This window comes from Passer montanus, unplaced genomic scaffold, assembly GCF_014805655.1.
Source record: "Passer montanus isolate IOZ18808 unplaced genomic scaffold, ASM1480565v1 scaffold305, whole genome shotgun sequence".
Classification (NCBI taxonomy): Eukaryota; Metazoa; Chordata; class Aves; order Passeriformes; family Passeridae; genus Passer; species Passer montanus.
This window is the reverse complement of record NW_024367764.1, coordinates 62,242-75,214: the sequence shown is the minus strand read 5'-3', so window position 1 is coordinate 75,214 and position 12,973 is coordinate 62,242. Positions and strand designations below refer to the sequence as shown.

The window sequence follows — 12,973 nt, the reverse complement described above, 5'->3', positions numbered from 1 at the left end:
CTGGGGTCCCCAGAACACAGTGGCTCTGGAACACCCTGGTGGCTGTCACTCGCTTCTGGGTCACTTGTCACCAGCTGAACAAGTTCCTCGTCCTGGCCTGGAGGGGGGTGACATTTGTCTGGGACACTACAGAGGTGACAGTGGGGATGTGGTGCTGTGGCCGAGTTGAAGGTGCTGGTGGCACTGTGGTAGCACAGGTGGTGGCATTGATGCTGTTCCAGTTCATGTCCCCATCCATGGCCATGTCTCCATATGGCCCCACCCATGTCATTGTCCCCCCACATCTCCCCATCCATGCCTAAGTCCAACATCTTTATTTTTACCCCCATTTCAGGGTCTTAAAGGGATGAAGAGAAACCTTTTCCTTTCACAGCCAAAACAAAAGGATTTTCATGTCCCTACCAGCAGAGCATCCATGTGCTTGGCTGGGTGGGCAGAACCTTTTTTGGAAGGGTTTCTAGCCCACTGTCTCCAAAATTGTGGGTTTTGCCCCAGACCATCCCCATTTGGCTATGGAAGATGCCTGTGGGCCAGAAAGAATTAAAAGGATGGATTTATGTTGGAGAAGACCTCAAAGGCCAGCCAGTGTTGCTTGATGCCACCAGAAGATGCAAAAAGTGAGATTTTTCTGGGGTCAGAAGTCGACAAAGCTGCTCTCTACAATGGTACAATGGATTCCTGAGGTTGGTTTGTGGATGTGTCCAGGTGCCCACAGGGAGCCAGGAGGATGTGGAGCTCCCAGCCAGGTGTTTTCCCAACATGGATCACCAGCACCACAGATCACTGCGGCTCTGCCCACCGAAGTCACTGGGGACCATCCAGTGCGGATCCTCCCATGGGGGATGGAGCTGGAGCAGCGCATGGAGCTCTTCCCACACTGGGGGCACTTGGCAGGGCTGCCCTTACCGGTGCCTCCGTTGGTGCTGGGTCAAGTTAGAACTCTGGGTGAAGCTCTTCCCACACTGGGGGCACTCGTAGGGCTTCTCCCCAGTGTGGATGCGCCGGTGCCTGACGAGGTTGGAGTTGTGCTTGAAGCCCTTCCCGCAGTCGGGGCAGCGGAAGGGCCGCTCATCCGTGTGAACCCGCTGGTGCTTGAGGAGCGTGGAGCTGGTCTGAAACCTCTTGCTGCATTTATCACACTCGTAGGGCCTCTCCCCGGTGTGGATGTGCTGGTGCTTGACGAGGTCAGAGTTGACAATGAAGCCCTTCCCACAGTCTTGGCAGCGGAAGGGCCTCTCCCCTGTGTGAATCTTTTGATGCTTGAGGAGGTCGGAGTTGGTCTGAAACCTCTTCCCACACTGCTCACACTCGTAGGGCCGTTCCCCTGTGTGCATCCTCCGGTGTTTGATGAGGTTGGAGCTTGACCTGAAGCTCCTCCCACATTCCCCACACTCATAGGGCCGTTCCCCTGTGTGGCTCCTCTGGTGGACGATCAGGTTGGAGCTTGATCTGAAGCTCTTCCCACACTGGGGACACTCGTAGGGTGTCTCCCCGGTGTGGATGCGCTGGTGGCTGACACGGGCAGAGTGGTTCTTAAAGCCCTTCCCACAGTCGGGACAGCAGAAGGGCCTCTCGTCTGTGTGAATCCGCTGGTGCCTGAGGAGATGGGAGCTGCTCTGAAACCTCTTCTTGCATTTACCACACTCGTAGGGCCGTTCCCCCGTGTGGATTCTTTGGTGGCGGATCAGGTAGGATCTCTGGCTGAAGCTCTTTCCACATTGTGAGCACCTCTGGGGTTTCTCCCCATCGTGATGCAGCTCATGGACCTCTAGCTCTGAGCTCTGGCTGCATCTGTAGCCCAGGGTGGGTCTTTCCTCCTCTGATCCCTGCAGTCTGTGGTTGCAGACCCTCCTCATGTGGAATGTCTCTGGCTTTTCCTCCCCATTGGATTCCTGCACCATGGAGCCACTCAAAACAGCCTCTTCCACGAGGTTCAGCTGCGGGGATTTGTTCTCACTGGTCTCCATCCTCAGCTCCTTGTCTGGGGGAGGAAGGACAAGGAGAGGATGGCATTTGCCTTCGTGCCAGAGGGCAGCCAGGGGCCATGCTGGGCTGGGAGATGGAGCAGGAGAGAGGGGGAAAGGGGCACTGACTTCCTCCTCACCTGCCTGGGTGTCCTGGGGCATCTTCCTCACAGCCTCCTCCTCCATCCGGCCACGGTTTGGGGATGGGAAATCCTGGTTTGGGGGAAACAAGGGGTGAGCGCGTTGGGTTCGATGGTCCCGCTGCCCAAGTGCAGCTGGAGAAGTCACTGCCCCCTTCAGCCTCGGGGGGCCCGGACCCCGCTCATCCCCAGCCTCCCCCTCCCCTCCGGCTCCGGGCGCTCTCCCACTCCGGGGCTCCCGCGTTCCCCCCCGGCTCTCCCGGGGATCCCCAAACCCAACATCGCTCCTCTGCCTGCCGGTACCGGCCATCGCCTCATGGGACCTCCCAAGATCCCTGCGGGGCCATTTCCGGCTCAGCTTTGGGGTCCTGCGAGACCCAAACATCCCCTGCCCTGCCAAACAACCCTGCCGGAGCCCCCCGATGGATTTGGGGCGAGCTTCCCTCCCCGCTCACCGGCGGTTCCGGGGCGATGCCGGCGGAGCCGGGGCAGCCGCGGCCCGAGCGGGGGAACCGCGTGGGGTTGGTGCTGCTGCTCCTCCCGCTGCTCCTCCTCTTCCTGCTCCTCCTTTCCTCTCGATCCTCTCCCTCCCTTTCCTTTCCCTCCCCTCTCCCTCCTCTCCCTCCCGCTCCTGGTCCGCTCCCAGCCCGGCCCGGGCGGTGCCGACACCCAAAAGCAGCCGCGCTCTGCCCGGGGGGTTCCAAAGCGGCCCCGCCCGCCCGGCACTGGGAGCGATACTGGGAGCACTGGGAACGATGGAGAGAGCGCCGGGCAGGAACTGGGAGCGCCGTCCCTGCCAGCCCCGCTCTTACTGAGAGCACTGGGAGCGATGGAGAGAGCACCGGGCAGGAACTGGGAGCGCCGTCCCTGCCAGCCCCGCTCTTACTGGGAGCGCTGGGAGCGAACTGGGAGCAAACAGCGCCCGGAGGCGGCTGCAGCCGGCGGGGGGCGGGACCAGGCCAAAGGGCGTGGTTATGCAAATACGGGAGCTATCGCGCGCTGGGATTGGTGGGCGGGAGCAGCGCGGGGTTTGCACGGTCACGTGAGGGCCGGGGGGAGCCGGAGCGATGGCGGCGGCGTCCGGTGTCCGGTGAGAGGGGACAGGGAACGGGAATGGGAATGGGAATGGGAACGGGAACGGGGACGGGAACGGGGACAGGGAGAGGGAATGTGAATGGGATTGGGGACAGGGACCGGGAATACAAGTCAGGTACAGAGAATGGGGTCCGGAGTGGGATGGGAGCAGGACGGGAATATGATAGAGGGGATGTGGGAACGGGCAGAGGGAACAGGAGTGACAGCGGGAATGGGGCAGCCGCTGCAGGGGACACGAGGCGTTGGGATGGGGGCAGGTGGGGACAGTTCCAGAGCAGGGGCTCCTTGATCAGCTGCCCCAGAACCTCCAGCAGGGTCTCCCAGTGCAGCCGGAGCCGCTCCTGGGGTGCCCAAAGTCCTGAGCAAGCCCCAGGTCCCTCCCAGGAACCCTCAAGTCCCTCAGACCCAGCATCCCCCACATCCCCTGCAGGACCCCCCATGTCCCCATCCTTGTCTTAGCTCAATGTCTCTGTTTTTACTCAGATTTTAAGGGTTTTGAAAGGGCAAAGAGAAATGAAAAGAAAATCCAGGCCATGGGGAGTCAGGAGGATGTGGAGCCCCCAGCCAGGTGTCTTCCCAACATGGATCATTGGCACCAAGGATCACCAGGGCTCTGCCCACTGAGGGCACTGGGGATCACCCAGCGTGGATCCTTCCTTGGGGAATGGAGCTGGAGCAGTGCACAGAGCTCTTCCCGCACTGGGGGCACTCGCAGGGATTCCCTTGGTGGTACCTCTGTTGGTGTTGGGTCAAGGCTGAGTGCTGGGTGAAGCTCTTCCCACACCAGGGACACTTGTAGGACCTGGCACATCACCAGGAGCAGGGCTGGGATGTGCTCTGGTGCCTGGCACATCACCAGGAGCAGGGCTGGGATGTGCTCTGGTGCCTGGGATATCACCAGGAGCGGGGCTGGGATGTGCTCTGGTGCCTGGCACATCACCAGGAGCGGGGCTGGCTCTGATGCTCTCCAGTGCCTGGGACATGGCAGGAGGTGGTGCTGGCTGGGGTTTCTGTGGTGTCTGTGCAATCCCAAGGCAGTGTCACAGGGGCAGCTCTCGGTGTCCCCCCAGGTCACGCTGTGCAGTGCAGCCCGTGCCAGCGGTCACTGCGCACTTGGGGCAGGCTGGGCTGGACGGGGCTTGGGGCACAAACGCTGCCCCCGGGACTGGGCTCTGCCCCTGCCTCTGTGGCCCTGCCCTGCTGGGAGCACCCTGGGCAGGGCACGGGGCTGCTGCTGGCCCAGGGATCTTGGGATCCTCTGGTCAGGTCTGGTTGGGAAGATCCCGAGGTGTGTCTCTGTTAAAAATCTCTTTTCCCCAACCAGCAGCCGAAGAAGGAGTCAAGAAGTCTTCCGTTCACGTTCTCAAGGTTCTTTATTATTTCTTTATCTCAAACATTTTCTGTCTGGCCTGCCAAAGTCTGTTCTGTAGGTTGGTCTGATGCACACACTCCACCTCTTGGGCTGGTGCTGTCTTTTATACTAAAAACTACATATACTATGTTTACAATTATGTTCCAATACCTATCACCTATGTTAGGCAGTGACTTTCTACTCTAAACCAATCGGTGAATGCCAGCATCATCCTGAACATGGATGGCAGGGAGAAGAAAGAAGGACAGGGCCCGCCCAAATTCCTCCATCTTGGAACGCCTGACCCCCATGTACAGAATCCCAAACCCCCCTGTACAAGGTTCAAAACCCCCCTGTACAGTGCTCCAGAATTTTTCCCTTCACCCTGTGATTGCTACTGCTATGCTGCTTAAACTTTTGTGACCTGTAATTCTTCATATAAAGTGGGCAATTTGCTCCATGGGTTGAGATAGAGTTCCCAGGTGTCTTTGGCTTCCTGCCAGGGTCTCCAAGCCCCTGCCAGGGCTTTGAGACATCCAGGGCATCCAGAGAAATGTCCTGGGTTCTGACACAGGGGGACAGGCCTTGCCCCCTGACAGCTGCCCGGGGCCCTCTGATGCCTGTCCCACATCCCTGTGCCTCCTGTCCCTGCTACTCCCCGCCACCTTCACTCCCTCCATCACAGCCCCTCTCAACCTCTTCATGGTGGCCTCTAGAAGGAAAGAAAGAATGAAGGAAAGAAGTGTTGTCTCTTCACCCTGCCTAGATGCCTGGCACCCACCAAGGCTGCTCTCTCACTCAATTCCAGAGATGGGTAGGAGAGAGAAAAGAGAATGAAGGCTTCATGGCTTGAGTTAAGGACTGGGACAGATCACTCAGCAAATGTCATCATGGGCAAAAAGATTTTTGAAATTACAGATATTAATTGAATTTATTGCTATCATGTGCTCTGGTGCCTGGCACATCACCAGGAGCAGGGCTGGGATGTGCTCTGGTGCCTGGCACATCACCAGGAGCAGGGCTGGGATGTGCTCTGGTGCCTGGGATATCACCAGGAGCGGGGCTGGGATGTGCTCTGGTGCCTGGCACATCACCAGGAGCGGGGCTGGCTCTGATGCTCTCCCGTGCCTGGGACATGGCAGGAGGTGGTGCTGGCTGGGGTTTCTGTGGTGTCTGTGCAATCCCAAGGCAGTGTCACAGGGGCAGCTCTCGGTGTCCCCCCAGGTCACGCTGTGCAGTGCAGCCCGTGCCAGCGGTCACTGCGCACTTGGGGCAGGCTGGGCTGGACGGGGCTTGGGGCACAAACGCTGCCCCCGGGACTGGGCTCTGCCCCTGCCTCTGTGGGCCTGCCCTGCTGGGAGCACCCTGGGCAGGGCACGGGGCTGCTGCTGGCCCAGGGATCTTGGGATCCTCTGGTCAGGTCTGGTTGGGAAGATCCCGAGGTGTGTCTCTGTTAAAAATCTCTTTTCCCCAACCAGCAGCCGAAGAAGGAGTCAAGAAGTCTTCCGTTCACGTTCTCAAGGTTCTTTATTATTTCTTTATCTCAAACATTTTCTGTCTGGCCTGCCAAAGTCTGTTCTGTAGGTTGGTCTGATGCACACACTCCACCTCTTGGGCTGGTGCTGTCTTTTATACTAAAAACTACATATACTATGTTTACAATTATGTTCCAATACCTATCACCTATGTTAGGCAGTGACTTTCTACTCTAAACCAATCGGTGAATGCCAGCATCATCCTGAACATGGATGGCAGGGAGAAGAAAGAAGGACAGGGCCCGCCCAAATTCCTCCATCTTGGAACGCCTGACCCCCATGTACAGAATCCCAAACCCCCCTGTACAAGGTTCAAAACCCCCCTGTACAGTGCTCCAGAATTTTTCCCTTCACCCTGTGATTGCTACTGCTATGCTGCTTAAACTTTTGTGACCTGTAATTCTTCATATAAAGTGGGCAATTTGCTCCATGGGTTGAGATAGAGTTCCCAGGTGTCTTTGGCTTCCTGCCAGGGTCTCCAAGCCCCTGCCAGGGCTTTGAGACATCCAGGGCATCCAGAGAAATGTCCTGGGTTCTGACACAGGGGGACAGGCCTTGCCCCCTGACAGCTGCCCGGGGCCCTCTGATGCCTGTCCCACATCCCTGTGCCTCCTGTCCCTGCTACTCCCCGCCACCTTCACTCCCTCCATCACAGCCCCTCTCAACCTCTTCATGGTGGCCTCTAGAAGGAAAGAAAGAATGAAGGAAAGAAGTGTTGTCTCTTCACCCTGCCTAGATGCCTGGCACCCACCAAGGCTGCTCTCTCACTCAATTCCAGAGATGGGTAGGAGAGAGAAAAGAGAATGAAGGCTTCATGGCTTGAGTTAAGGACTGGGACAGATCACTCAGCAAATGTCATCATGGGCAAAAAGATTTTTGAAATTACAGATATTAATTGAATTTATTGCTATCAAAATCAAAGTAGGATAGTGAGAAGTAAAATAAAGCTTTAAGAACACCTGCCCATCTCTCCCTCCTTCCCAGCTCTGCCTCCTCCCCCAGTGGGTGCAGGGAGATAGGCAATGGGGGTTCTGCTCAGTTCATCACCCCTTATTTCTCCTGCTGCTCGGGGAGAGGAGTCGTTCCCTGCTGTGCCAGGGGTCCCTCCCCCAGACACTTCTCCATGAACTTCTCCCAGGTGAGTTCATCTCACGGACAGCAGCTCTTCACAAACTGCTGCAGCGTGGCTCACTCTCCCACGGGCTCACAAGTCCTGCCAGGCCCCTGCTCCAGCCTGGGCTCCTCTCTCCAGGGGTTTGCAGGTCCCTGCCAGGTCCCTGTTCCAGCACAGATTTCTTGTGGGGTCACAGCCCCACTCAGGCACCCCCTGCTCTGGCATGGGCTCCTCCAGGCGCTGCAGGTGCATCTCTGCTCTCCCTGCCCTCCATGGGCTGCAGGACCCGGCTGCCTCCCCCGGGACTGCTCCAGGGAATCTCAGGCAATCAGCTCCACACCTGGAGCAGCTCCTACCCCTCCTCCTGCCCTGCCCTGCCCTGGGGTGTGCAGAGTTGTTCCTTTCACATGTTCTCACCCTGCTCTTCCCTGCTCACAGTTACAGCTACACAATTGCCCATTTTCTTTTTCTTAAAACTTTTTTCCCAAAGGTGTTACCACCATTTCTAACTGGCCCAGCCTTGGTCAGTGGCTGGTCCATCCTGGAGCCGGCTGGAATTGACTCTGTGGGACATGGAGGAGCAGCTGCCTCCAGCATCCTCTCGCAGAAGGTGCTCCTAGAGCCCCTCTATTACCAAAGCCTGGCCATGCAAACCTAGTGTAAGTATTTTAGGGTTTTTATTACCATTATCAATTCTTATTCAATTATCTCTATTTTTGCTATTAATAGTACAGTTGTTATTACTGGTAGTTTTAGTATTTTTGACTCTATATTAATAGTTCTACTATTAGAACTGGGAACAAAGGTTCTTCATTGCAAGTAGAAGTTACAGTTTTGGCAGCCTCTTGCCCTGCCCTGTTCTGTGTTGTTGATGTGTATGAAGCTGCTGCTACCAGGGCTCCCTATTTCCCTGATTTGGGAAATTCCATGGCATTGCTCACATGTCAGAAAGAGAGGTCTCCTTCCAATCAAATGCATTGTCTGAGCTCTTCTAGTCCCAGTGCTGGAAGCTTGTTTTTTAACATTGTTGACTTTCTCAGCTTCTGTTAATATTTGTGATTTTATAACAAAATGTTCTCAAATTTTTCAAGACTCTGTAGTCAGCTGACTCTTTTGCTCTTGGATTTCTTAATGGTGTGTCAGACCTGAATGTAGCATTTTGGGTGGGAAAGCTTCAGTGGGAGCTAGGACTGCCTCAGCAGCAGCTGGTTGTACACATGTGAGCAGAGATAACAGAGATCCCAGGAACAGAATGTTCTGCCTGGTTGGGAGCCCGCAGTGCCCGGCTGGAGGGAGCTGCGCTGGGAGCTGCAGGTTGTGCCGGGGCGGGCAGTGGCCGGAGCCCTGGCAAGGGCCGGCGATGGACACTGACCCTTGGCTGGGCAGGGCTCGGGGCCCTGCGGGGCTGGGCACTTGGTGCTGGTCACAGCGGGCTCTGTGGGAGCCAGAGCAGCAAGAGAGCCCGGGCCGAGCATCAGCAGCGGGGCTGGGAGGGGGCACAGCCCGGGGGTCCTGCAGAGCCTCCCTGCTCCAGAGCCGCAGCTGCGACAGCGGGGCAGCTGCTGGGCTCTCTGGGGCATGGAGGAGCCTCAGGCGGGCGTTCCAAGGGCCTCCTCCGGGGCAGGATTTTGTCCCGATGCACTGGGGCAATTCCCGCGGGCTGGGGCCGCTGCCAAGCACTACTGCCTTTCCCTGGAATGCCCGGGCAGAGCTCTCTGGGTAGACCTGTTGTTGGGGACTGGTCTTGGCCCATAGCTCTTGGGTAGACCTGTTGTCCGCGATCGTTCTTCGGGCCCCGGGGTAGATCTGTTGTCTGCAACCAGCCTTAGCCTACCGGCTATCTCGCCTGCTGTGGGTAGACCTGCTGTCCCTGGTTGGCCTCCACCTGCTGGCAGCCGATCCCTCGGGTGGACTGGCCGTCCTCAATCAGACGCACAGCCCCCCGTGGCCCGGTCCAGGCCTGTGAGCCTGTGCGAGGCGGGTGGCCCACACATCTGGCAGGGTTGTGCCCGCTCCAGGGGCATACACAGCCACTCGCACCCGCCCTTTGCCCCTGAAAGCTGGGGGGTGAAGGCGGCTGACTTATGCTGCCATCTGGGTGCATGCCCCCGCAGACATCCTGCTGACAGCCCGCTGCCCCAACTGAGAGGGAAGGAGAGAGCCTTTAGGCGCCGGCGGCACTGCCGCCGCCCCGTGCCCTGAGCGATGGCAGCCCGGCTCCCAGCTTGATTTCCGCATTGGTCTCTCCCTTCAGTCGCTCTGCCTGCTGCCGTCCTGCCGCAGGCTGGGCCAGGGGTGAGCAGGAGGGAAGGAAGGAACGCCATCAAACCAAAAGGCTCAGCGAGAGACAAACAGAAAGCTTCTTGGAAAAAGGGACAGTGCGCTATGCATGCCGCCACCACCCCCCCACCCTCCCCCCCACTTCTGGAGCAGGCTCTCACCTGCTGGCCGAAGGTCCTGGCTGCCTTGGTGTCGGCCAGCTCCTCACCTTCCGCCGCTGCTGCTGTGTGAACTGGCTGATGGGAGCCTGGACGGGGTGGGAAAAGTCTGGAGGTGGCGCCAGGGAGGCTGATGGGGGAGGGTGGGGCACCCCCAACCATTGTCGTTGGGCAGGCGTCCGTGATGGACAGGGCAGGGGCAAGGGCAGGCGTGGGGGCGAGGAGAGAGGGCATGCGAGAGCGCGCAAGCACACGGGCAGGCGTGCATGTGTGTGTGGCGGGCGTGGAGGGGGCCAGTTGTCCGTGTGTGTGTGCGTGCGTGCGGGGCGGTGTGGTGGTCTGAGAGAGCGGCGTTGGGGTGTGAGTGCGTGGAGTGGGTGTGTGTCACTATGTCTGTCTCTCACTCTTTGTGCGGACAAGGGGTGCTGGCTTCGTGCCAGTCCCAGGCGCCTTGCCACCGATCCCCCCCCCGCCCTCCAGAGCTATGCTGAGTGCTGAAGACCCCTGTGGACTGTGAAAGAACCTGTCTGAAAGTGGCCCTGCCACCACCGCCTCTACCGGTGGGCAGGGCGGGGCAGGCTGAGTCACGGCGGGGGGCGCGGGCAGGGGGTGTGGCAGAAACACAACCAAACCAAATGATAAAAACCAAAAAATCCCCCCAAAGAAACACCAAAAAAAAACCCAACTCACCAACTGAACCACAAGACCCCACCCACCCCCCCCCAAAAAAACAAACAAAAAAACCAAAAAAACCCCAACCACTACCAAAACCGCCAAAACATCAAAAATATGAATTGGTCTTGAAAGTGGGTGGGGGGGGGGCTTCATTGGGTGGGACAGGACTAATAGAGCCATCTGGCTCCAGGGCATTACGAAGCTATGAGCTTCCCCCAGCTGTGGGCTTGCTGGGGCCAGCGGGGCACCCGGCTGCTGGGCAGCGACCGGGGAACAACAGGTTTTCTCTGGCTCCAGGGGGACACCAGATCTACCCTAGCTCCAGAGAGAGCTACAGGTCTACCATGGCTTCAAGGGTGGACAACAGGTCTACCCTAGCTTCAGGAGTGGACAACAGGTCTAGCCCAGCTTTAGGGAGGGACACCAGGTCTACCCCAGTTCCAGAGGGACAACACGTCTACCCTGGCTCTGGGGGGACAGAGGTCTACCCGACTCCAGGCCTGCCGAGGCTCGGCGCGGCACTCAGGTGGCGGGCGCTGACGGGGGACTACAGGTGTACCTCACTCTGGAGGGACTTAGTCAAATTCCGGCAGGTGCCGGGTTGTCGCAGCCGGCTCTGGAAGTTCACCAAGGGGTCGCTGTTTTTGGCCGCCTCCAGCTACATCATGCTAGGAGGCAGCCTGTGGCGGTGCTCCTTCCCGGTCAATTTCCATCGGTTCTCTTGGAGGCATCCGTGGCCTTGGACTCGTCTGTCTGTACTATGGGAGAGAGGTGACAGGCTGCATCCCCGCAGGCTTGACTCTCTGTGCCTGTGTCCGAGGCGGAGAAGGGCGGCTGTGCATGCGGTCGCCAGGATGAAGAAAGTGCCACCTAACTGGGATGAGTCATGTGGCTTCGTTCCTGGTTCCCGTCCTGCCCAGGGAAGTGAGAACAGTTTGAGAGGTGAAAGACCGATCCTGAGAGGCAAGAGAGACGTGGAGACAAAAGGACAGTCCTGAGAGGCGAGAGAGAGAGGGAGACCAAAAGGACAATCCTGAGAGGTGAGACAGAGGGAGATGAAAGATGATCCTGAGAGGGGACAAGAAAGGGAGACAAAACATGGTCCTTGAGAAGTGAGAGAGAGATGAAAGGTGATACGAGAGCCTGCTCAGCCCCAGGTGCCACCGGGCCGTGATGTCGCCGGCCACTGCCGCTGGCGCCATTGGTGCCATGCCGCCACTGTTGCATCTGCGATGCTGCTCCCGCGGGTCGGAGCGGTGAAAGAGCGGGGGTGGTCAGGGTTGGCAGGGCGTTTGCCGGCGGGCCAGGCATCAGTGCGCTCGCGCACTGACATGACTTGTCCTAAGGACAAGAATCGTAAAGGTTGTTTTCACTGATGTCAGGGTGCAAAAACTGACACGACAAGGGGGTTTTGCAGTAAAAATCAAAACAAATGTACTTATATTGAATAACCACAGCAAAGATGCTTTAGGGAGAAGGGGAATGAAGAGAAGGGAAAGAATAAGGAAGAAGAGGGAAGGAAAAGAAAGGAGGGGTATAGCTACCAGACGTGTGGATGACGGGATCCTTCAAAGTCCAGTCGACGGAGCCTGTCACATGCACGTCAGGGGAGATCTCAAGGGTACAAGTTAGCTCTAACCTCTTTTATAGTCTTTTTTGATTGGGGGAAGGGGACGCATTTCAGGCATCGTACAGAAAGTCCATCAGCAGTAGGCAAGAACCATTGTCTTCTTGGTCCAGTGGTCACTTGCAAACTTGCTTTGGTTACCTGGCCTTCCCCACACACACCTTGCCCCGCCCCCCACCTCCTCCCTGCAGTAGGGATTTCAGTCTCAGTCTTTTGGGGAAGAAGGGGGAGCTTTTCCATATAGGGGTCGCATGTCTCAGTCCTTGAGGTGAGAACCTTCTCCCGTCTCAGTCCATCTGTCATGGTGGTTGATGTATGGTGAACGGAGGATCTTTTTGTGGTGACCATCGAGAAGGTCATTCCAGAGAGAAAGTCCAGCCAAGTCAGGAGGGTGGAGAAATTCCAGGCTCAGCATTGCTAAGTGATGCAGGTGAAGAATGGCACAGTGGCCCTTCTCGGGTGCAGTGTTCCATGGGGTGAGCAAACACACCTGTAGTTTGGCTTGGTGGACCAGTCAGAGCTGGATTTTCAGAACAGGATCTTCTCGTTTGCCCAGTGGTCTCGACTTTCATGGTGATCGAGAGGCAAAGAATGAGGGAAATTTTGGACAGATGCTCACAAGAGGTTCCAGCAAACACCAGATCGGGATAGTGCTGCAGCCAGAACCTGGAAATTTACAAATTTTGGCTTTCTGTGCCAGCAAACCACTGAACCTGGGCTGTGCCGGCATCAGGAAGTTTTCAGATGTAGGTGCTGGAACTGCCAGCAAACACCAGATCTGGGTCGTGTCATTGCCAGTGACAGATATCTGCCAGATTTGGGCTCTGCTGGCACCGGAAAATTTCCAAATCTGGCTATTGACACAGCAAACACAAGATGTGGGAGGTGCCAGACCCAGTACCAGCAAGTTGCTGGGTTTTGGATTTCTGTGCCAGCAAATTGCTGGACTTGGGCTGTGCTGCAACGAGGAAATTGCTGGATCTGGGCACTGGCAGTGCTGGGAAACTCCAGGTCTGGGCAATGACAAAGTCAGC

The 12,973-nt window shown here is 57.5% G+C and overlaps 1 protein-coding gene and 1 pseudogene across 1 annotated transcript; one reads left to right on the top strand and one right to left on the bottom strand.

Moving 5' to 3' along the window:
- Positions 1–762: 762 nt before the first annotated feature.
- LOC120504848 (zinc finger protein 239-like) lies at positions 763–2,691 on the bottom strand. Its single transcript, XM_039714729.1, has 3 exons — positions 2,560–2,691; positions 2,105–2,177; positions 763–1,981 (listed from the first exon to the last, which is right to left on the bottom strand). The coding sequence occupies exons 2-3, from the start codon at positions 2,148–2,150 to the stop codon at positions 903–905; spliced, it is 1,125 nt and encodes a 374-aa protein (XP_039570663.1). The 5' UTR covers positions 2,151–2,177; positions 2,560–2,691; the 3' UTR covers positions 763–902.
- LOC120504849 overlaps positions 2,692–12,973 on the top strand; it is a 36,836-nt pseudogene continuing 26,554 nt past the window's right edge.